We start from the raw sequence: 26239 nt of genomic DNA on the forward strand, positions 1-26239 counted from the left end.
CCCCCATACAAAAAGGAAACAATGGTCTCCACGGTACATACGAAAATATAATTTAAAAGCACTTGACAACAGACACGTTACAATACATTCACTGTACACTGTACTGGTAAATCGAAACCCCTCCCTCGTCCCCTCCTTCTGCACACAGCCTCCACTCCTGCGTTTGTTAATACTGCCATTGGCCCCCATGTGGAGCCGGATCTGTTGCCATGGTGACGGTGGTGTCAGTGAAAAGGGGATGGTTTTACGAGTGTTTGACAGACCAAACGGGAGACTTTCTGTCTCCGTACGTCTCGTCCTGTCTCTGCTCTGATCCCAGACACGGAAACTCTCCCGCTCTGCCGAAAGGCAGGAATGAAGCTTTTCTGTCTAACTTTGATCTCAGGTTTACTTTCAGGGTATCAAGTCCTCACGCAAACTTAGAAACTGATACAAAGATTTCAGAGGTATTGGGTCACGTCTTTAGTCTTCAAAATAGAAACAGATAGCTTTCAGGTCACATTTGTGCTTATTTATTAGCTTAAAGGCATTGTCTGTAAAGACAAATGGAAAACTAAATAAGGGGGTTACATGTTTCATAACACCTTTTAAAAATTAGGGGGGATTGATCAACATTCCTGTGAAAGAAAATCTATTATTTTTTTAAGTAAGTGACTTTTTTGTTTCTCTTTTAATTGTAACAGCAGCTAGAAGGACAGGAGGCTGTGTGCATGTCGGAGGTCTTGTACCCATCAAATGAAGAAGCTCGAGCTCATGAGCCATCTGCAGGATAAAAACGTTTGCAAGGGAAATGATGTCATGAATCAACGTGACTTGGCACACGGTGCAGCGCTGCATGACGCCGCTTCTGTTTTTCTGAAGGCGATGAATGATGATACCTCAGTCAGAGGCAACAAGTTGGCCACCGCTACACTACATGACGCAACACTGCCACACCGCTGGCCATCCTGCTCTACAGGAGACGAACCAGCGGCGTGGCAGACACAGAGAATACACTCTATAGGCTGATGAGATGGAAACAGCTGAAAAAAACACACACACACACACACACAGCTCTCACTTACACCACAACACACACGCACACAACGAACTGGAATGCTCTTCTACAACATATAAAAACTGACAGGTTGTAGATGGTAATCTCTTTCAAATATAAACCCACCATTTTCTTCCACACATTATTTCTCTTTAACGACACAGAAAGCATGCACAGAAAACATTCTGACGATGTACATCCACTCACAAGAGAAAATCGCTGCCACACATTTGGCGACCTCCAGGGTGAACCCGTTACCCACCCCTCCACCCACCCGTCCCCACCCTTCGTCAGGCACATGGTATGGTCAATGTTTGGCAGTGGAGAGCTGTTGGCAACAATCATGGAAAAAAAAAAACCAAACATCGACGAAGATCTTGGCAACTGGAGTAAAGAATGAAGTCTCTTGAACGCAGCTCTGGCACTCAGAATGAGCAAACACTGGAGATATGGAGTACATGGATGGCGTACTGTGCCAGATGAAATGTTTCAGACGTGAATTACTGGCCTGGGCCTTCAGCGCTGAGCGTCCCTTCCTAATTAACAGCAAGAATTTTGCACACGCTCAGAGCCCAATCAGCTCCTCGAACCTCTGAGGTGGCTGTCCCAGCAAATATGGAATGAAAGGAACACTTTTTGATACATAGAAAAAAACATCAAATCTAAAACACTGACAAAAATATATAAAATAAAGCTTGAAAATAAAGTGTAACTATTTATGTATATGCTCATGAATACTTTGATATATTTTTATGTACACATACATATCTATTGTTTATATATCAATATATCTATTTAAAGTATAACTTAACTCTCGCACTTTAGCCCCTGAAGTTACCATCAAAGCACAGATCTGAGATCAGGAAACTAAAGGAAAAGGAGTGTACTGACAGCTGACCTCAGATCAGCGCTAATGTTAACTTCTTTCTAGCAGGAGAAAGGGCCAGGGCTTGGTTGCACTCCCTGTTTCACATCTTCATTTTTAAGTTTCCCTCTGTCTCGTTCATCATTTGTTTTTTTGTCTTTTCTTTCTGTTGTTTTTTACAGTTAGCACCTTATGTAAGTCAAACAATAGAAAAAAGTAACGTGATAGCATATACGAATGTGCAAATGTACAACATTAAAAATACTACGAAGATACATTGTTTTCTTACCAAAATACAAGTGATATAACGTGGATAGAAAAAAATAAAATACCAAATAAAACAAATGAAAACAAAAGTAGAACTTAAAGCATGCACTTGATCCTTTAGTGTGTGGGGTGGGTATAAAAGGGTCAGGTAGAGTCACGATATAGGGCTGTGTTTGGGGTTGCTGCCTCCCCAGGCTCTAGCCTTGGATCTTACGCAGGATCTCGGTGGAGACTGGTGGGTGGAAGTTGATGGTGTGGTGTCTCAGGCCCTGCGAGGTCTTGTAGCTTTTGCCGCAGCGACACTTGAAAGGTTTCCTCACACGGATCTGCGTGCGGTGGCCGTTCTTGGCGTGGTACTTGATACCGTTGACATTCTGAAGAGACAGAAGATTTATTTATTCAATAAAAGAATGGCTGTATATTAACTTGGCCTGCCTTGGTTCCTCAGTTAAAACCAGTGATGGGTGACTCAGGTTTTAAACAATGGTGGTATAAAGGTATGACAACAATATGTGCTTTAACCTAGGGGAAGGAGCTTAAAAGGTTTGCCCAACTACAGAAGAAATTCAACCTACAGAACAGTGATTTTTTCAGGTACCACCAAATATTAACCTTGCAAAGCAGATGGATTCACCCGTTTTCATGTTTCTCACAGGCAAATCCATCTTGCAAAGCTCCTCTCTGAACTGTTTGGGCCTGGTTAGAAAGTGACAGGACCGATCAGTGATGGGGGCAGTACTTTCAGGTGCGGCGGAGTCGTGATGTAAGCAAGCAGCAACAAGAGACCAGTGCAATTATGGTAAAGGACATTAGCATGGATGCTGCTTAAGCACCAGTTTTATCATACCTTGACATTTCTTTGTTAAAAGAAGAACAAAGAACAGCATTGAGTTGTTTTCTGTTCAAAAACGACAAAAGTCTACAGTCACCATGGTTTGCATTATGCAGTTCTCTATGGAGTTTACTCCTCGGTAGCAGCTACGTCACGTGTTTTGTTGCTCTGATTGGCCCGTAAGGATGTGACAGACAGATCGTTCATCCAATCACCCTCTGAGTTTTTTTTTCAAAGGCTCTGCCCTTTCGCAGACACTGTCTATGAGAGGTTTACAAGATGGTTGTGTGAAACAAATCCATTTGGTGTGCCAGGTTATCCATAAAGGAGACTACTATGAAAAAAAAGATGATACCAGAATGATCTAAGAAGGACAATACAATGTAAGCAGCACAACATGGAGCTTATTTAAAACTTTACCAGGGTTTCCAGATACAGGAAATAACACTGAATATACTAAATCAAAAAAGAAGTTAATGTAGAAATATCACATGAGGATTGGTGTTCAATGCGGAGCACACAACACTCTTCCACAAACTCTAAAAAAATGGTGAGGTTTTGGATGGAAGAATTTGGTACATACACATTAAAAATCAACAATCTAAAACACATAACCTATCCTGGAGACACACTGGCGCCAATCACTTTCATTTTCATTCATTCATTCATTCAACCTTTATTTAATCTCGAAGAAATCATTGAGGGTGTTCCCTCATTTTCAATGATGTCGAGAGTACAACCAATAAAATGCATCAAAAAGTGATACAAAGAATATCAACAAAACAGCTGAGTGATAAATGGAGTCCAGGGGTTTAAGAGTAGAGGCAGAGGCGTTCCTATAAACAACATCCCCATAATCTAAAACAGATAAAAAGACAGCTTCAATGATATGTTTCCTACTTAACAATGGGAAGTTAGTTTTATTCCTGTAAAAAAATCCAGTTTTTTGTCTTAACTTGCTGGCCAGGGAGTCGATATGAAATTTGAAGGTGAGTTTTTGATCTAACCAAATACCAAGATATTTATACTCAGATACTCTTTCAATGCTGTGTCCTGTTAAAGTGGTAATGTGAACATTATTGTCGTTGATGTCTGTGGCTTTGGAGAAAAGCATGAATTTGGTCTTACTAGGATTGAGAACCAGTCTTAAATCAAACAGAGCGTGTTGTAATTGATTGAAGTTTTGCTGGAGGGTTTGAATGGCTGAATGTGCGGTATTGGCAAAACAATATAAAATTGTATCATCAGCGTAAAGGTGGGTGTTACAATCTATTATAGAGGATGTGATATTGTTGATATATATTGTAAATAATAAAGGACCCAGTGTTGAACCTTGCGGTACACCTTTTGAAAGAGGCAAGTACACAGAGCAACAATTATCTACAACAACACATTGATCTCTCTGTGAAAGGTAGTCCTGGAACCATTTACAGGCTAGAGAGTCAAAACCAATTTCTCTTAACCTTTCAAGGAGCAATTTCTTTTATACATGTCCAAAAATTCAGTTATTCTGGGTAAACACTGTCTCAGCTCTGAAAAAGATTTTAGGTTATGCAATACCAAATGGTGTGAAACTACCATATTTTGGTTTGTTTACAGAAAAAGTTTGTAGGATACTGCTTGTGGCTTGTAAAAAAAAAAAAAAAAACAATTAGAAGAAGGTGGTTTAAACCTGAATCCCCATACTTCAAGGAATAGATGGAAATAGTAACTTAAATATAAAAAATAGAAAAGATAACTTTTCCACTTAGACTAAAAGGAGCAGATTGTGCTAAGAAGTGGTTAAAATGGACCCACTTCTTTGTATCTTTGTATGACTTTGGGCTTTGATGGACTCGTTAAGGACCGTATAATTATTATTTCAACTCATGGAGGCCCCACAGATTGTTCTCTTCATTACTGTTTATGGGCATTAGTGTAACACCTTGGTATTTATAAATGAAAAACTATCAAAATAAAGAATAAAGATAAACTCAAAGAAAGAAAATCAACCTGTAACACTGTTGCATTGAACCCTTTTTGAAATGTTGCGTCTCTGTCAGTATAATTAAATCCTATTTTGTGATTTTTCCATGTTTGTTTTTGCTGGATAGCCAGTAACTTTTGCTTAACTCATCCTGTGGTTACAGCATAACACTGTTTATCTCTGATACTTCTGAAAACCATAAAATTATCAAACCTTTACAGGAAAGTTACTGCAAAAACCCCCTTTTCACAGCAGTGTTAAAAGTGAGCATTGCCAAACCTGCATGAAGCCCTGATCAGACATTAAGAGCACACATCAGGCCATTATGCACAAGTTAGTCATTCAGATCAACAAAAGTGTCCTTCTCTCTGTTTTAGACTTTAAAGGCTATCAGGCAGATACGCTCCCATCATGTCATTTAGTAGATAAAGAGCAGGGGCTTCAGAGCTGAATGAGGGTTTTTGTCAAAAGTTGTAAATCAAAATTATCCACAGCAAACCCACCATGATACATTTACAACTGCTTCTAATGGGCATTCTGGGATTATAGCGTGATTTTTCAAAAATGTCACGCCATGTGATTCTCCAACAACAGCTGCAGTGTGGCCTTTATTAGTAGATTTCTCGGTATTCTGCTGATTCCTTACCTTGTATCTCTTCTTACAGCCAGGGACAGGGCAAGCAAACGGCTTCTCGTCGCCCCCGTTCATACACATAGAGCTGAGAATGGACTCAGAGCTGATGGCGCTTTCTGTGGTCCACGACTCATCGCTGTCCGACTCCTCGTAGTCTACCTCCTCTTCATCATATTCGCTGCCTGGAGGCACAATGAGACACAAAGAACAAACACCATGCTAGTCATCCTAAATGAAATATGGATTGGAATAATCCCAGAAGAACACCATGCCTTTATTCCCTTGGGAATTCACTGGTGGGTGATGATACGTAACATTTTATCAGTACCTCTCTCTATCCTCTGCTCCTGTTTTGATGCATTCGTAGCTCACATGCTACTGAGAGCAATGATCAAACAAAACAGCAGTGTTGTAGATGTGCATATGGGCTTCTTTTGTGCCTGTGAGTCAAAACGCAGGGACTGGCATCGAGAAAGAGATCATTAAGTGGGAGTGATTCCCATTGCTCAGCCTGAAAAAGTGCTTTGTTACGTGCAGAACATTTTCCACTCGCAAACGCACACACCACATTAACAAAACGTTCCAGCGCACACACACATAAACCCACTGACCCCCCACCACCTCACAGGAAATGCTGCACCTCAGCATGAGGAAATGGATGGCACCCTGGCACATGTCGAAAGAGAGCGCGTGCATGTGCGTGTCTGTGTTTGTGCAGCCCTAGCGGTGTATAAGCCCAGACCTAACACTAAGTTTGGAACCATTTGGGCTGGAATTGGACATCTGCTCCTGGGCTGTGCAACACACGGCCCCATGCGAACACACAGCGTGACAGCTGCTATGTAATTAGCAGAGTGTTGACTGGTCTGCTCACTGCAGGAGCCACCAGAGCCGGCACACAAACAACACACACGCACTTAACAGACAGCGGCTGGGGTTGAAGCCTATTCCACCTTGGAGGTGGATTTTATTTGTTCTTTCTTAAAAAAATGAAAAAACTCGATGAAAATGAAAATCAACCTGTCCTGCTTTTATGAGCCTCTTATGGTGACATTTTATGCTTATTTCTGCTCTCTTGGCGATTATTTATGTGTATATGTCTTTTTCTCACTTAGTCACCAAGTATGCAAACCATTAACATTACAAATATCATCTAAATGTGACTGATTTTCTCCTGGTGGTGCAACTGTAAGCTTTTCCTGTAACCGCCAGTCGGGTTCATTTACATTCAACACCTCCATTCACTCCACACAAACCATCCATCTTCTTCTCATTCCAACACACGCACACACCTGTCGTACCTGTGGGTGTGCTGCTGCGGAAAGAGGAGGAGGGTGTGATGGGGGGCGTGACGGGAGGCGTCAGGTTACCGCTGGTGTGGCGAGGGGGCGTGGCCGTGCTGTTCCTGGACACTCCGCCTGTGATGGACAGGGACAGCTTGGGTGTCGCCTTCTTCTTCATGGTCTCCTGCTCCCGGCGCGCCGCATCTGTCATGAACCTGGCGGCACGCAAGGGCGCATCATCAGTAAGGCACATGACAGAGGAATGGTAATTGATGAATTTAAAACCATGTGCCGACAAGTCTCCTATCGAATACGCCGGTGGTGTCAAATAATAACCGAAGGCAAAACGGTAAACCTAGCAACATAATAGAATATAGAAATATTTCAGTACAATGACATGTTCAGCTTCTACTGTAATTTTTTGATTGAAATCTTATTCTTGGCTTTTCATTACCAATGTAATGGCTTAGATTTTGGACACAGATTAAATTATTTACTACATTTATTCACTGACTGTGAAGCGTATTACAATACTCTGTTCAGGACACAACAGGCATGAGATTAAAGCCAATTTATGAAACATCTATGCATCTTTTTCTTCACTTTTCAAAAAAAAAAACAATATAAAATATCCCTTTTTCCAAGTCCTGATAAGCCTGGGACCATCCTGTTTCCAAGCTCCATCTCCCAACATCAGTCCCAACAGAATTCTATAAAACATTGATACAGTGTGTCCTGGTTCTGAACAGCCCCCGTCCTGATATTTACCAACTAAAACTAAAACAATGCATCATGGATGCTTGCAACTCGGACTTGTCTGCATAAACAGGTGAATTTTAAAAAAATTAAAAAATCATAGAAAAAGGCCTATCCAAAAACAGGATTTATAATACAGAAAAATTGACCTTCTGGAAAATTATGCTCATTTATGCACTCAGTAATTGGATGTAGCTCCTTTTGCACTAATTACTGCATCTATGCGATGTGGCATGGAGCCAATCAGTCCATGGCACTGCTGGGGTGTTTTAAAGCCCAGGTTGCTCTGATAGCAGCCTTTAGCTTGTCTGTATTGTTGAGTCTGGAATCGCTTATCTTCTTCAGGGATTCTCCATGGGGTTAAGGTCAGGCCAGTTGGCTGGCAAATCAAACACAGTAACACCATGGTCAGCAAACCAGTTTCTGGTAGTTTTGGCTTCACTGTGGGCAGGTGCCAAGTCCTGCTGGAAAAGGAAACCAGTATCTCCATAAGCTGTCTCAGCAGGTGGAAGTATGAAGGTCTCTAAAATCTTCTGGTGTATGGCTGACAGTGTTGACTCTGGACTTGGCCGAGGTGAGACACTTCTTATGTTGTCTGTGGTTCAGGACTGACCTGATACTAAGAAAACAACACCTTGTAGTACAACTTCCTGGACTCTGTGTGGTGGTTCTTGATCCACTGACTCCTGCGTCAGTCCACTCCTTGTGAAACCCCCCTAAGTTCTTGAATCTTTTTTTTTTTTTTTTTTTTGACAGTCCTCTGCAGGCTGAGCTCATTCCTGTTGCTTGTGCACCTTTTCTTACCACACTTTTCCCTTCCAGTCAACTTTTGATACAGCCTCTGAGAACAGCCTGCCCTTTCAGCAGTGACCCTCTGTGGCTTACCCTTCTTGTTGAGGGTGTCTGTGATTGTCCTCTAAAGTTAAACATTTGTCAAGTCAGCAGTCTTCCCCATGATTGTGGTTGTCTGAACTGAACCAGAGAGAATGAAGGCTGAGAAAACCATTGCAAATTGGACTTTACCACAACGTTCTAATATTTTGAGATAATAGATATTAGATTTTCATGAGCTGATATTTGTATTGCTTATACACTGTAATACACATTAATGATATATGACCTTAAGTTAACATTCATGAACCTATTAGCTATATGTGTCAATGTAAACATGCTAGAATAATTACAAGAGCTACAGTACAGTGCATAAGCTTTTAATGAATGTTTTGGTGAGTAAGCTGCCTGAGGGAATGCCATTGAGCTTGACCTTGGCTGGCAAGCGCCACAAGTCACGAGTATGTCAACATGTGTTGAGCTTGAGCTCAAGGAGGAAAAAAAGTAGAAAAAGTCTACGATGTACAGAAGCCCTGAGTGGACATACAGTAAATCCATGAATGTTTTTTACAATACAATACAATACAATACAATACAATAACTTTATTTATCCCTGCAGGGAAATCCAGTTGTCTGGAGTCTCTCTCATCTGTTTACGGTAGAATTATAAAGTCTAATTGCTGATGGAATGAAAGATTTTCTAAATCTTTCTGTAGCATCTGCAGCATCTTACTGCAGATTTCTGTTGATCGGAGTCTTCTCTTTTAGGGTTTTTTTGTGATGTTGAGAAGATTTCAGATAATTTTCTCAAGGTTTCGACTTGTTCATTTAATCTTACCCTGAGAACAAAGCTTGTTTTTCCAAGATAATTAGGAATTCCTTCAGGAATTACAATATTTCATACTGTGTCTGGAAAATGGAGTAAAATACAATGTATGCATGTGATTTTGAACAAGTTTGTTTATGCTTTCTCTTTGTTCAACAGTGTTTTGTTTCATTTATGATCTAAACTGCAACATAATTCATAATTCTAATGAATTTAAGTGGTTGAACAAAGAAGAGGAAATAGACATCCAAAGGAATGGAAACATTCCAGAAAGCTGTTCTTGACGGAGGTAAAAGCAAAAGTAAGAACATCTGAGGTGTCAGTAATAATAACCGCCTTAGTGCACAGGAAAAATGAGCATGTGCAAGGGCGAAAAGAAATAACAAAAAGCAGGAAGTCAGTCTTTGAACTATAATAATGGTTCAAAGAGGCCCTTTCAGTGATAATCATACTTTTTTTTTCCTCTGTCTTCCCTCCAATCTTTCTGTAAAACCTGTCTGAATAGTTCCCCAGTCACTTGATTTGCCTTGTACTTTCATACAGTTTTCTTCACCGTGGTATTATAGATAATCAGAATTTTGTGCCTCCTTTTTTGTGTTTATTGTTTAATAGAAGCCATGAAGGATGAATCCCCTGTAATGTTGGCTGTTCAGTACACTGTTTCTTCAGGAAGTTTAACATGACATAAATGAGCTGCTGAATGAGCCTCCCATTTAAATACACATCACTGTCATCACAACACGGCACAGTGAATACAGACAACACCAACCACAGAAAAACAAACCTCACGCTCACTTTCTCTGCTTTTCTATGTCACCGTTATCTTTCTCATGCAGCTTTTTGGGGTGATTTAACGCGGTATAAAGTTGGACGTGACACATCGGTTCACCGCACAAAAACACAAACATGCCACAATCCTAAATAGCAGCCTTAGGCTGCGCTGCTGGGAGCTGGGAGCGATTGTGTTGTGTGGTTTTTCTGTGCTGGTCTGTGGATGAGTCACTCGCTGCTGAGTGTATGGGAAGACATCCGTCATTTCAGTTGCAACCCCGCAAGCCACATGTACCCACACTCCCTCATAAACGCACACATGCAATGGCTTTCAAAGATGGAGCAATGCTGCCCTCTACAGACCGACATCTCAGTTCTAGTGTGGGTACCTGTTGATGTAGCTCAGGGCCAGATAGGTGGGCTGCTGTTGCTCCTGCTTCTCCAGGACCCGCGGATCAGTGTCTGAAGGGAGAAAAAAAAGGGGAAGACATTTAGATTAATCACCCACAGCTCTATATGGAGGCACATTTTCTGTAAATACTCCCAGTAAGTAGCTGATTCATACATCTTTTCTTCCCGCCAGACTGGCTGATAGATCACTGTAGGTTTTCACACTGCCTTCTCTGTTACTTTATGTCATTCTAAAGCCTGGAGATACATTTCACATTCTTTCACAAATGGTGCATTATTACCCCAGCGCCAAAACTTCTGTAATTTACTATTAATGTCATTCCAAATGCTACCCACAGCTGATAAATTATCTCCAGAGTCTGAATGTGGTGAAGAAATCCATCTGAGGGTGAAAAAACGACTCACAGGGCTGTCATGAATGTACACAGTGTATTACTCCAAACACACACAGGCTTTTTCCAGTTGACTTGCTAAGTCAGTCACACTACAGTAGGCGACTTCCACTGCCTGAGGGAAGCAGTGTTTAACTTCAAAGCCCCACCTCCTTGAAAAACAGGGCCGAGCGTGCATGAAAACACTGCAGGAGGCTGTATCTGCGAAGTACCAGTGCCATCAAGTGTTGAACAGGGGAACATTCACAAAGATTCATGCGTTAATCAAAACATGGTAGGTTTATGCCATAGCGTGCATGACTATCTCTGTGTGTGTATGCAGGCACAGTCGCAGCTTTATTTGTAATAGTTCACAGATGTATTGCAATCCAGATCCAAGAGCTGGATCATCTCCCTGCAGCAGTTAACTTGTAGACGCTCCATGAGTCTAATCCCCAAGTGTGAGTGCGTCTGTGTGCCGGCCTTCTTAACTCTTTGGTTTTTCAGACTTTCACACCTCATAATTAAAAAAGAATGCAGACTTCCCACCGTGCAGGAGAACACCATGGAGACCAGCAAACAAGAAAACAACCTAGGAACAAAATCCTCACAACAACTTCTGCTGCTGTGAAGACGGCAAGGGTCCTAAGGGTGGGACAAGAACACTGATACAGCACAGGGAAGCTCAAGTTTGGCAATCATCAGGGATGCATCGTTGCGACTATTATGTCAAAATATCACAAAACTCAAATAATGAGAGGCTGAGATACTGCCCTCAGTATCGGTGCATCCCTACTTGTAAGGGTACTTACATTTGGGTAATCAACAACCAATATAGATACTTAATAATACTATTAGAGTTACTGTAATATTTTTTAAAGTGTGTTCAATTTACAGTGCCTATAAAAAGTAATCACCCCTTGGATGTTCTACCTTTTTATGATTTTATAAATCAATTGTGGTCAATATGATTTGGCTTTTTGTTGACAAAAAAAGACAACAAAAAACTTTTTAATGTCAAATGAAAACAGATTTCTACAAAGCAATGTCAAATAAAAATATGTAAAATAAGTCACTGCATAAAATATTCATTCCATGTAAAGGGGCAGCGTAATTCAACAGAGGTAATGAGGAAATGGAGATCACCTGAGTTCAGTGAAAGTGTCTCAAGTGATTGCAGTATTAAGACACCTGTGTCTGGAAGGTCCAGTCACTAGTTTCAGAATTCCTGGCTACCTTTACACCACAAGACAAAAGAACACTCCAAACAACTCAGAGAAAAGGTCATTGAAAAGTGTAGGTCAGAGGATGGATGCAAAAAAATATCAAGGCAATGAACATACCAGGAGTTCAGTTGAATCCATCATCAAGAAATTAGAGTATGGCACATGTGTAAATCAGCCTAGATCAGGCCGTCCTCAGAAACTGAGTGAGTGTGCAAGAAGGAGACTAGTGAGAGAGGCCACCAAGACACCCATGACTACTCTGATGGAGTTAGAAGCTTCAGCAGCTGAGCTAGGAGAGACTCTTTATACAACAACTGTTGCCCGGGTTCTTCACCAGTCAAAGCTTTATAGGAGAGTGGCAAAGAGAAAGACACTGTTGAAGAAAGAATCAAACTTCATCTTGACCAGAGTTCAACAAAAAGCATGTAGGAGACTCCATGGTCAAGTGGAAGAAAGTTCTTTGGTCTGATGAGATCAAAATGCATGGCATGACCAAAGACAATGTGAATGTTCTGGAGTGGTCGAGTCAAATCCCAGACCTCAATCCAGTAGAGAATTTGTGGCTGGACTTGAAAAAGACTGTACACGTCTGATCACCGTGCAACCTGACAGAGCTTGAGCAGTTTTCTAAAGAAGAATGGAGTAAAATTGCAGTGTCTTGATGTGCAAGCCTGATTGAGACCTATCCACACACTCAGTGCTGTGATTGCAGACAAAGGTGACTCTACTAAATACTGACTTGAAGGGGGTGAATATTTATGCAGTTAATTATTCTGGATAACATTTTTTTTTCAATCGACATTACTTTGTAGATATCTGTTTTCACTTTGACATTTAAGAGTTTTTTGGAGCTTTTTTGTCAAAAAAGCCAAATTTTATTGACCATGATTGATTTATAAAACCAATAAAAGGGGGTGCATACTTTTATAGCCACAGTATATCTTGAACATTACCTTTGAAGAAGTATTTGTCATTCATTAGTTTATACTTGGTGCATCTTTATATTATTGTCTTGTCTTGGCAAAAAGTCAGCTTTTACATACTTCCTGTGACGTGGTATTTTTGTTATTTTGGGCCAAGTATTGCACATTACATCAAATTCAACCAACCTGTATCAAATCAATTGTACTGACTTGTTTTAATGACATCACAATGAATCATATTGTGTCTTAACAAATCATATCAACTCAAAAACACTTGAAAAGCTAGGTGAGGAAAAAGATAGCAATGGAATGCATCCATAAACACACACAAAACACACAAGCTCACACACACACCAGAGGTGGTCCACAGAGGTGGTCTCTGACAGTTTTTTATAGCTGAGCCTTAATAATCCTACCTGCTGCTCTGATGCAGAGACCAGAACCCTCTGCACATGCAGACACACTCACACATCAATGCTCCTCGACCTACATCAACGACAGGCCAGAGCCATGAGATACAACGACGTCTGACCTCAATAAAACTGACAACTTTGAATGATTTAGTTGTTCAACTCTTTCCAGAGTAAACACTGATATAAAAAAAGGAAATGTAGGGATGGTGGATATGGTCATGATATCTTAGTAAATGTCACAAAAAAAGGAGGCAGTTTCCCAAAGATCCTAAATCAGCATCTTCTGCATGCACGTTTGTCGAGTTACTTTGTTAGGTTTGTATTTCAAAGCTATTCTTTATCAATCGTGAAACTCAAGCAGGAAACAGCAATACTCATTTATACACAATGGCAGATATAAAACTACTAAACCAATAAAAACATAACCTACACATAAGAAAAAAATGAGCTAAAGATGTACCAATCATAAAAATTAGGGCCAATACAGTTTTTTTAATGTAAAAATTTAGCCTGTGCCTACGCTCACGTTTTTTTATCACTTCTTTTGGTATGCCAACATTTTCTCTAATGTTTAAATGTATCACAATCTAAGATGTCAGCTTTTCTGTAAAATGCCTGCAGTGTCCTGATTTGTTTTCTATGTCTGATGAAGAAAGACTCAAATTTTTGTTTACACACAAAGTGTTTCAACTTGCACAATTTGAGCTGAATGCTTTTCAACAGCGTAACAGGACACTTTATGTTTGACTAAAGCTGCTGTCTAATAAGGAGTGTAAGGTATAATTGCCAATGATTTGTTTCTGTATGATATGTACTGTGATGAGTTGCTCTTGTCTTTGCTTGATTGCTCTTATTTGTTTTGTATTTCAGTGTCTTGTAAGCCTGTGAGGGCTGGGCACCTCTTTTGGTATATGGCACGATGAAATAATAATATATAAAACTAAAACTAGCCTAAAACCATAAAGACAGGTTACAGTTTGTCTAACTCAGAGTTCCTACACGCTTTTAAAAATCAAATTTAAGACTTTTAAGACTTGAACTGAGAAAAATTAAAACCATTGTTTTGCACGGTAAACATTCAAAAACTAAAGTCATGAGATTTCTCAACACATCCGACCAGGGCAGAATTTTTCGGACTTAATAAAATGTTTATGAAACATCAAATGGTGTTTGGCTAAAGAAATCTTTTGGTCGTAACACCCAAAGTTAGATTTTTGGCACATTTAATGCCTCCATTCTATCAATATACAGTACACTGATATTTATCACGACACATTTTTGCGGGTTTGCTGACAGATTCTGAACAGTTTAACTATTAAAATGTTTTCTGTCTGGGGGGGCTGTCAAAATAAAGTTGGGCTGCAAGAACTTTCAGTAGGCAACCTGGTTGTCCAGATGTTAGAGCACTGGACTAGTGTGAGTTTATTAAATCACAGAGTCAGATATAATCAGAGACAGGTCCTCCCCCAGGAAATTCTGACACATCCAACACTGAATCCTCTGAATGATGGAGAATATTTATGCAAAAATCTGCAGAGGAAGATAACTGTAATGATATGAGGTTGCTTCAAAAAAACAAAATTGGATAAAGACATCGCAGTCAAAGCGCCTTCCAAAATTTAAGACCTCTCACTTTCACTAAAATCAGACCTTTTGATACCCTTTATGGCCTCATATTTCAAATGTGCAATTTAGGACTATTCAAGACTTTTCAAGGACCTGCAGGAACCCTGCTAACTGGTCACGTTTTCTGCCCTCTACAAAATCTCTTATTTGATTCAGCAGATAGATAAATTAAGCCAGCATAAAATTGACGGAGCACAACAGATAAATACTGGTAACTGATGTCTGTTCATTTCATTGTTGGCTAATGGCTAATGTTTGTAAACAGGGCTGATTTCAATGTTAAATTAATGCATCTGTACAGCCCTAATAAACACATACGAGATAGATTAAAGGAGGGCACTAGATGCCCAATAGTGGATTTTTGCCATTATCCAATATGCCAATATTTCCAATAGGGGTTGACTGATATTGTTTTTTAGGGCAGATACAGATATTTATTATTAGTAGGTCATCAGACCGATTACCGATATTTGGAACCGATATTTACTTACAATGTAAAAAATGTACTTCATGTAGAAAAACTTAATTGCTTAATAATCGTAAAAAATAATAAAATCAAAAATTTAGCTCGAGGTCCATCTGCATGAGCAACATAGAGGAGCATCAGGAAAACAGTTAGTGATACCATATGCTTACTATGCCAGTGGCACCCAGGCTTAAGTGTTGATTGGCTAGTGCTCATGTGACATCCAGCCAATCAAATAGTGTTGTACACAGGACATTTGAGCCGTGTTTCCATCAGGGGATCCGGTTTGATCAGTACGGTTTGGTATGGTTTGCTACGCTAAACCCCAAAATAGTTTGCATTTCCATAGACACCTGTGCTCTCACTTGGTGGGCGGGCTGTAAAGGCATGAATGCAAAGTCACATGCAGCGAAAGTCTGATGGTCCAGCCGCAGAGTTGTAGAGAGGATGAGTGACAGAAATCACTAGGGAATAAGCATTTAACAGCTTTATTTCAGCTGAAAGTGCTTTTTAAAAAAAATAACTACATCTTAATTATGTTAACTGTTGTCAATACAGATCCTCAGCTGATTGAATACGTGTCTCGTTTTAAAATAGGCAGCCGCCAGAAGTTTTATAAACATGTTCAACAACCAAAGAGTGATGTTTTCAGAAGTTACCTAAAGTAAGAAGTAGATTAATAAATAGTTACAGTACAAAGAAACAACTGTTCTCAGGCTTCGTATTCACAAAACTTCAGCATTAATTTAGTTTCATATCGATCGTGGATCGAGCAGGCTGATGAGAGCCTTCAGGCTCCGCTTTGTTTTCTTAAAATCAGGTCCAGATAAACATCAGGAAACTTGATTTGTGGCCAGATATCAATACCCACAGACAAGGAAACAGTTTGGATCTCTGTCGAGTCCAAATATCCCAGATTTAAGCAGATATTAGTCCATTTTTCTCCTGTTTTTGCCTGCTCGGAGCTGAGAATCTGTGGCACATGCTGATGTGACATCAGTGCAACCCCCTATTGTTGTGTGTGTAGCTCCACCTTTTTGGTATGGATAGGTAAGATTGGTACCCCTACGGAAGGGTGCTGAAAAGTGGGACGGCACGGGTTGGTTTTTTGGGACCCTTTCCAACTCTTGCTCTATAGAAATGCAAAAAAATGCGTGCCAATCCGCACCAAACTGAGCCGGACCACTTGATGTAAACGACCTACTGGTGAGGCTACAGATTGAAAATAAAGCCAGAGAGGAAGACACACTTTGCAGTGGAACCAAAGAAGCACACTTTTTGATTAATTAATTTTATTATTGCTGTTAACTATTGTGAAATAAAATGCCGATACTGATAATTGGCCAAATGCAAAATATCGACCTCAATAATCAGCCAGGCTGATGTTTGGTCGACCCCTAATTTCCAAAGTAATTTTAGCCAGTACCGGTATATGCACGCCTTGGGAGCTGAGCCAAGCAGAGCTGAGAGAGGAGCAGGGAGGTAGACAGCCTCGTAGTTGTTTTATGGTTTGGGCTTTATTCAAAATGTTCAGGGCTCACAGTGGGCCTCCCTAAGTGTGTGGGGCCCTAGGCAACCACCTATCTGATGGTACAGTAGTTAGTTTTGCTGATATTTAATGCCAATATATTATTTATACTGTCAGTAAATGCGGCGGATATATTGGCTTGAAATATCTGCTGATATATATGAATAAAATTGTGCATCCCTTCTTGATAATACAAAGTGCTATGTGTGCGGTATGAGGTGACAGGCTGACTTTACAGTGTATAGACTGATTGGAATAATGTATTGCAACTGGACTAAGGTCCTATTTTTTTTTTTTTTTCTTAGCACAGAGACCTCTGAACCACTGTCTTTAAGGCTGTAATCAATGAGTTATCTAATCTTTTAAGCAATGGACTCTTAACAAGGACCCCCTTGAAGGATTTCCAATAATAAACCAGGAGTCCAGTTAGCTTATGGTATCATATATACTCCAAAGTGTGCTGAACACTGTAATGTTTAGCTCTAGTCTGCTAAACGCCATTCAGGCAAATGTTTGACAGCAAGGTATGAAATAACAAGAAGAAAAATGCTGGTTAATAACTTGACATGTACTAGGAGCTCAAAGGTAAATGAGGTAAGTGTGTGCACGTGTATGTAGAGAGGAGGTTTGTATCTATATGTATGTGTGTGTGTGTGTGTGTGTGTGTGTGGTGGTGGTGGTGGTGGTGGTGGTGGTGGTGGTGGTGGTGGTGGTGGGGGGTACTTTGCCAGGTGCAAAGAGAGCTGCAGAAAATGTTCACAAGCTTTACGACTTCTGCTCACCTACCAGGACAGGAAGTGAACTAATGCACTGATCCTGTTGCTGGACAAGGAGGGGGTCTGCTGCACACATTCAACACAAACACATTCAGACACATACACACAGTGGGCTGCATGAAAAAAATTTTCACTCATCCAATTCTAAAGTTTTGAATTTAAGCTACCCTGTGCATTAGTGCTTGTACGAGTGCTGTGAGTGTTATTGTTATGCATGCGTGCTGCTTGTCTGCGACATTTCAAGGTCTCTGGGGTCTATAAATATCTCCCTAATTAGCATTCCTGTCATTAAAGCAGCAGCCAATCAACAGCCACTCTGCTCCCTTCAACACAGGCATCCATCTCTCAGCAGCAGAGCACTGCTGCCCCCTGCTGAATACACCCTGTGTGCATGTATCCACATGTATGTGCACATGTGTAGTGGTCTGTGTGTCTTCACATGTGTGCATGTTTTGAAACCAGGCCAAGAATGCATGGCTTGTTTTGCAGACTGCTAATTAAGCCACAGAGAGCATTTTAACGTGTTTCTAGAGCAGCAGGCAACCGGATGGAGGGAGAGGAGAGAAAGAGGAGAAGGGAGGAGGGAGAGAGGGGGAGATGTGGGTGGGGGAAAGGCAAACTTCTCTGTAATTACACTTCCCAGAGCTCAGTGGGGCGAGCTGGCCCTGCGACTTCCGAATGGTAAACCCTGTAAGTGTGTGAATGTTTGTGCAGAGCGAACAGAGAGGCTGTGCAGTTTACAGTTCAGGATGCCAATGCACTAATTGCTCCGCTACACCCTGACAGGGCATACAGGAAGTATGGTGGACACACTCTCTCACAAGCACAAACACACGCCTCTTCCCCTGTCACACCTCAGAAAGCAGGATGGGAAATGATCTGGAAACAGCCAGAAAGGACTTAGTCTCATGACACATGAACATCTCATAAACAATGAATGGCAGACTTACAAATTAGCTAATCATGTAGTTATCAGAAATGCAAGGTTATTGAGCTCATTTATAATCTTATTTTGTTTTTTTTTTTATTTCTTGCACAAATGCAAGTTAAAGCTGTGCCATGCAAAAAAGAAGCAATATATGAACAGGATCAAGAAATGCCACCATGTTCTCAGAGCTCAATAAAAATTAACTGAGGCAAAATGGAAAACTCTTCTGTGGTCAAATTAATCAAAAATTGAAATTATTTTTGGACTCCATGGAATCCATGTCCTGCAGGCTAAAGGGGAGATGGAGATGTTTGTTCTCAGACACGAATGGGACAACATGCCTCTCCCAAAACTCCAGCAACTGTTCTCCTTATTTCCCAGATGTTTGCAGACTCTTTTTAAAAGAAGAGGGAGTGCTATATAATGGTACACATGGCCCCGTCCTTACTTTTCTGAGATGCACTTCATCATATTCAAAATGAGCAAATATTTTTCATGATATGATCAAATGTAGCAGTTTCAATATCTAATGTTATTTATGTTCTTTTGTGATAAAAAAATGAAGGCTTATGAGATTTGAAAATCATTGCATTCTGTTTATCTTCACATTTTACACTGTGTCCCAACTTTTATGGAATTTGGTTGTGCATCTGTTTATCTGATTTCATGGTCAAATGTGTGAGGAAATGACCTAAAAGTGTTATAGTCATCGCACACTGTGTCCATATTCTTGGATGGGTGTTTTTTTGGATCCGTAATCCAAAAAAGATGGCATGCACTTGAATCTTGCACACCGAGTCTGATGCATTTTAGTTGTATTCACTACGAAAATTCATATAACGCAGCAAATTGTTTCATACTGTGACAATAAAAAATAAGCAGTGATGATGAGCCCGTGGCTCTGTCTGGACCCATCCATCCTTACTGAGAGCTTCATATGGCAGCAGCTCGCGCGTCAGCGCTGTGCCAAGATGGAGAGATGGAGAGCAACTGTTTTCAGTTAGTCTGTCATGTGGCTGAGTACAAACTTATGCCTTTAACGGTTTTATATAGTATGATATCCACATCCACATTACATAGGCAAATCACTGTGTTCAAAGTGGGATTCCAGTGTGAGGAAGAGAAGAGAGGAAAGGGGCGATGGAAGGAAGGAAGCAGCAAACGCTGCTCTGATTAGTCAATCACCCATTTAAATGACTTGGAAGGCTGTGAAAAAAACGCAAAAATCAAGTTGCAAAATGACGGCAAAGGCCTTTACACCAAAAAAGTATTTTTTTGAAAACTCTATCGGCTGAATTGTAATCTTAAACATATCTGTCCTAATTGGTGCATCTCCAAAGAAGGCAAATCAGAGTTTGTCCAAGTTCCTTTGCACTTAAAAAAAAACACCCTTATTTGGTTCGGCAGTCATGGGAACCAGATGTTAATGTTCAACTGATTTAACACCAGACACACATTGGCGACTGATAAAGGTTCATGCCAAATTATTTGTAGATGGCATGTGTTTGTCAACAGGGCCTACATATATCAGCAGAATCAGATCTTCAACCAATGCATCAGTGCATCCCAATAAAAACTGTGAAATTTCAAATTAATTCAATTGAGTTTAGTTTCCAATGACTCCTTGGAGAAGGAAGTAGTAACTTATAAAAGGACATCGAGATTAGGGCTGGGCATTGTTAAAAACCTCACGATTCAATTCGATTTCGATTCTTTAGGTTGCGATTTGATATCAATTCGATTCGATTCGATATTGATTTAAGTGCTTCAATGTCGATTCAGTAAGAAGTAGAAATACACAAATAACCTGTTGACAATTTTTTAATAATTATTTTCATGCCCATGTGAACATATTTGGTAGGTCACTTCACATTTTTGAGCAATAAAACATCTGAAAATAACAATTTGCAAAATAATAACTTGGTTGTGCAGATGGAGTACAAAAGTAAAAAACATGACAGTTCTGTATAAACACTGAAAAAGTAAAGTGCACGTAAACTTACAGACTATTTCTGTCCTCTTGGAAATTGTGATAAAACTAACATAACATGGTTATGTTTGGTTGTTGTTGTTTGGTCTAGTGCGGCCTTCGTCCATACAACGCGAATCACATGCACAGCGACCCCCACTGGCCAGGAGGTGAATCGATTCAGAGGATTTGCTGAATCGATATTGAATTGGGGGGGGGGGAAATATCACGACGCATCGATTAATCGATATTTTTACCCACCCCTAATCAAGATAACCAACAATTACATCAAAAATGTCTTCTTTTATTTTCTTACTATATTGGACCAAAAAATAATTTAACTGGCCAACATTATCAGTGAAAACTGTTTCCCCCCAACTATATATGGATGACTACAATACCTATAAAATCTATTCACCCCCTTGGATTTTGTACCCTTTAATTGACTTTGTAAATCAAACATGGTCAATATAATTTTGGATTTTTAACACACACAAAAAAAGGAAAAACTCTAATGCCAACGTGAAAACCGATTTCTGTATTGTAAAGTCATTAACATAAAGATATGTAAAAACAGACTTCAACAAAGAAATGTCAAATAAATAAAAATATGTAAGGTAAAATAAGTGACTGCAGAAATATTCACCTCCTTCAGGTCAGTATTTAGTAGAGTCACCTTTGGCTGTAATCGCAGCTCTGAGTCTGTGTGGATAGGTCTCAATCAGGCTTGCACATCTTCTTTGCAAAACTCTGACAGGTTGCACAGGGCTCTAGCGTGAACAGCTCTTTACAAGTCCATCCACAAATTCGCTATTAGATTGAGGTCTGGGCTTTGACTCGGCCACTCCAGAACATTCACCCTGTCTTTAAACTATTTCTTTGTAGCTTTCACTGGACGCTTTAGGTCATTGTCTTGCTGGAAAAAAAATCTTCTCCTAAGCTGTAGTTCTCCAGCAGACTGGATAACTTTGTCCTCCAGGATTTTCCCATATTTTGCCACATCCAGTTGACATTAAAGAGATTTTTCTGATGACAGAGCTTGAGTAGTTTTGCAAAGAAGAATGGAGTAAAATTGCAGTGTCAAGATGTACAAGCCTGATAGAGACCTATCCACACAGACTCAGTGCTGTGATTGCAGCCAAAGGTGACTCTACTAAATACTGACTTGAAGGGGGTGAATATTTCTGCAGTCACTTATTTTACCTTACATATTTTTATTTGTTTGACATTTCTTTGTTGAAGTGTGTTTTCATTTTTACATTAAAGCTTTTTTCTGTAATTGTTTTGCCAAAAAGCCAAACTATATTGACCATGATTGATTTACAAGATTAATAAAAGGGTCAAATATCCAAGAGGGCAAATTCTTTTATAGGCACTGCACATGTGAGTTGTTGCAGATGCAGATAATGCCTCTCCTGCAAATCAACTAGCTTTTGTCAGCTTTTGTAGATAATACCCCGGCAAGACAGTTTCATGATGGTCAGTAAACGATAATACTCCATAATTACTCCATAATTTCTGCAATTTTCCCCAAACTTCATCTGCTATATAATTATATCATTATTCAAACAGTAGAAGAGGGATTTTCCAACACAGATAATACTTCTTCATCAGATTGTGTTTGCACCCTGGCCTATGAGTCAGAGTGAATGGAGAAATACAGCCAAATTTTAGCTGTGGGCTAAATAATTAAACAAGATAATGTAGTTTAATTATCGTCATGCTTCAGCACAGCCTTAAGAAATTATAACACAATGCTGATCTGACTTCACATGCATAGCACCAGCTCAGTCTTTTAGTCACAAAACTCTGTCCAAACAAAGCTGAGATGTTTGGGATTTCCCTCGCCTCACCTGGCCCCACATCTTCCCTTTCTTCACCTTCTCTTTCAAATCTCCTCTAATCTCCACATACTCCTCTCCCCCCTCCCTCCTCTGTGTTGAGGTAAGAGGCAGGTATGTGCTTGTGCAGGTGAGAACACAGCTCAAGCAGTGCTGCCGTGCACACAAACCGACAAGCCTGACATCATTACATTCCTCACTTCTTACCTTAGAGCTGCTGCACAAAGCCCTCTACAACAACCAAACAGGGCAGTTCACATAACCCATTTCCTCCTCTCATCTAAACAGTGCGGGTATGTTTTTGGATGAGGTCAGCATAGCAGACCCACATATTACCTCATTTTCTCACGGAGAAGATCAAGACAGAATCATCTGGCATGTTTACTGCTATCTTTTGTGTGTAAAACAAGCCAACTATGATACATGTTGATTTCACTGAGATGTGCAGATGAAGACAAAAAATCAGACTTTTTTTGGGCAACTGATGATCCACCACAAGAGGGCAGCAAAGTCTATGCTAATGCCCAATGCTTTCTGGGACAAGCCAACACTGATTTGACCACAGAGACCCACTGACTCACTTTATTAACCACTATTTCTGTCTTATAGCAGCAGCCTGTTGTCACCTCAGTCTGGATTATCTAGTTTGTTGTTCACGCCTGCTTTTTCATAATCTGTTTACACTCTGCAGGATGGCGCCCAATCAAAGTAATGTTATCTACAAAGCTCTAAAAGCTTATCTGACATTGCACATGAAGCAGCCCGGAGAATCACACAAGCTTATCTTCTGATTGATTGTTGATCACACTTGGCTGCACCTTTTCAAAACTAAAAAAGGGGGGAGAGGAAGAGACATGCCAGACCCCCTGCTTCTATCCCACTATCTCACCTCTATCACCTCCATCTGTCACACTCATCCCCTCGGTAATTGATCTGGGGGCCGTATTGATTAAGTTTTATGTGTGATCTCGACACGGCTGAAGCGCAGTAGAAGCCAGCAGAGGGGAAACTCATTAATCCGAGTGATCTGTGTGGGGAACAGCCTTTCTGCTCATCTGACGGTTAGGGTCAAAAGGTCTAGCTAGGAACCAGATGGGTGCATAGATCAACCCAAAGCTAAAAGACACAGTCTACTATTTCTGTTAGTACAAATATATCCTAATTTTTTTTTCACGTTAGTTTGGGGAGACTCAAAGGAACACAGGGTCACAGGCTAAGACAATAGCTGTTCATAACATCCTCTCTTTTTGGATAATTTTTCACTGATACATGGAGCATATGGCTGGATTATGCTCGGTCCACATCCTCACCACAATCCAACCCTACCGCTTTCTCCTCACCCGCAAACACTCACGCGAAACTTACTTAACCTCCTTATATCTTTTTAACATCAGCACATCATGCAACGTTGACATTGCACATCAGTGTCCCTATTACAGCTGGCTGCTCCACAGTGCTCTTTGTTGGCGAGACAGCAGGTGTGCAATAACTCAGCCAATATACTGCCCCCAGCCCCTTTAGAGACAGCCAGTTGCCATGGAGACTAGCTCAATGAAGCATCCATTCTACTCCCCTTCACCCCCCCACAACCTCAAACAGCCTCCTGAGGATGGATACACGCCACTAATAATGATTAGCTCTGATCAAGTTGGTAAGATTATTGAGGGCTGTGGTTTGTAACAACTTTTATTAGTCTATGCGATGGCATTTGCAACAAAAGACTATAGGTTGATACACTAGTGTATTAAAATGCATTGTCCTTTTGCAAAGGCAAGCATTTGGTCCAAAAAGTGTTAAATAGTAGGCAAACAATACACTTCAGTGTGCATATATAGACTGTATAGGTGCATATGATACTACATCTGCATGTTTTTCCCTATAGTACTATAAGATTTAGTGCATGCATGATTAATCTAGCTGCAATTGCAATCACAATGTCAGAATGTGCAATTGCATTGTCGCAATTATTTTTGTATTAAGTGAAAGGTTTATAAAATGCCTGCAGAATGTGCCACTGCATTTGCACACTGTAGAAGTACCTATATACAGTGCTGAACAAATTTATTAGACCACCCTAACCCTAACCAAAGTAAGGTTTATGCCACAGCTGCTCTAAATTAACAGCATTGGTAATTACCAAAATCTATTTTTATGTTTCTGCAATGGTTAATACACCAATATGTAGAAGCTCTTTAACCCAAATTATAATTTTAATGCTAAAATGTAATTATTAAATTATAAAATATAAATATTACTTCATGATGCTGGATGGTCTGTGAGACAAATATGACAGGTGGTCTAATAAATTTGTTAAGCACTGTACATATATACTTTTAAGGGGGGTAGAATTATTTTTGAGAGCAGTGTTGTAAAAATTTCAGGTGTAGTATTTTTTATGCTACGTTATATTTTAAAAACTATCATTATATATGACATTGTAATTGCAAATCTGTGCAACACTAATAGCTCTTACAGAATGCATGCATCTAACGAGATTAAAGCAATTACTGATACTTGTATCAACATTTTACTGTCTGCACCACAGTGACATCCCTGCAGGCAGTGAATAAATAACATGCAATTAACAAAATAACACCTATTTGATTGTTATGATACTTAATTTGTACTATGCAATACTACATCTATCAATCACTAATACAGGCTCTTGTTTACATGTATTGAAAAGTACTAAAGTACTTAGTACTAGGTTATTACTTGGTACAAGTTGCATTCACTACATCATATTCACTTTCCCTGTCTGATGACAAGTAATGGGTAAACTGATGCCAGATGACTGTCAGATGAAGATCCTTAAAACTGGTGCAACAAGTTGTAGCTTGGAAGAAAAGCCAGCCACTTTAATAGTTGAAACGCCTCTATTTGATGAGGCAGAGGCAGTGTCAATGGTAATGAAGAGGTATTATCGAAATGCATTGATGCCCAATGCGTTGAGACACCTGAGGTGTCAAATGCGACAGACTTCTTTTGCAGCTCAATATACAAACGGAGTGAGAGGAGCCCCGGCAGCTGTGAATCAGGCCTGGAAATGTAAACACCGACTCTTCTGCTCTGTTAGCCGTGAAACCGCTGCCTGGTCGGAATGCTAGTTACACCTATGAGACCTACGGGGCCCTCCGAGTCGAGTTACCGCTGCAAAAGGTAACTATGATGGCTAATGCAGAGTAAAAGCAGGCGCCACACTTATTTCGCTAAGAATGGCTGTTTTCAACAAGAATTAAACTCCAGTGTTGCGAATAAGTCGCACTTCGACGAGCCTCGACGAAGAGCGAGCAGCAGGAATAGCGGAATGCAAACCCGAGTCTGTCTGCGTTCAGCTAACTAGCTCGACGCTAGCTAATACAAGCTAGCTGCCTAGCTCCGTCGCCCCCCTCCGGCCCGACTCACCGATGTGATTGTCCTCGATGTGGACGATGAGCTCGGCGAGAGACTCGAACTGAAGACCGCAGCCCCCGAACCTGCAGGAATTAGAGAAGAAAGAAGCGGCGGCGATGCCCGTCATGGTTTCGGCGCTGGTGCATTCACCGGGTTGAGGGGAGGGGGGGAGGACCGGGAGCCGGGGCGGTGAACGAGGTGGCAGAGTCGTCGGGTTCGGGGAGGGAGCGCCGCAGAGCGCGGAGCGGCGGAGCAGACACCGGGAGACCAGACAGGACAGCGGCGGACGCAGCTGGGAGGC

General features: G+C 40.5%; 1 protein-coding gene across 1 annotated transcript; it reads right to left on the minus strand.

Moving 5' to 3' along the window:
• Positions 1–1327: 1327 nt before the first annotated feature.
• On the minus strand, positions 1328–26239 carry jazf1a (JAZF zinc finger 1a). Its single transcript, XM_041808986.1, has 5 exons — positions 25951–26239; positions 10457–10529; positions 6902–7098; positions 5613–5782; positions 1328–2542 (listed from the first exon to the last, which is right to left on the minus strand). Exons 1-5 carry the CDS (start codon positions 26063–26065, stop codon positions 2366–2368), a joined length of 732 nt encoding a protein of 243 aa, XP_041664920.1. The 5' UTR covers positions 26066–26239; the 3' UTR covers positions 1328–2365.

This window comes from Cheilinus undulatus, linkage group 16 (assembly GCF_018320785.1).
Source record: "Cheilinus undulatus linkage group 16, ASM1832078v1, whole genome shotgun sequence".
Taxonomy (NCBI): Eukaryota; Metazoa; Chordata; class Actinopteri; order Labriformes; family Labridae; genus Cheilinus; species Cheilinus undulatus.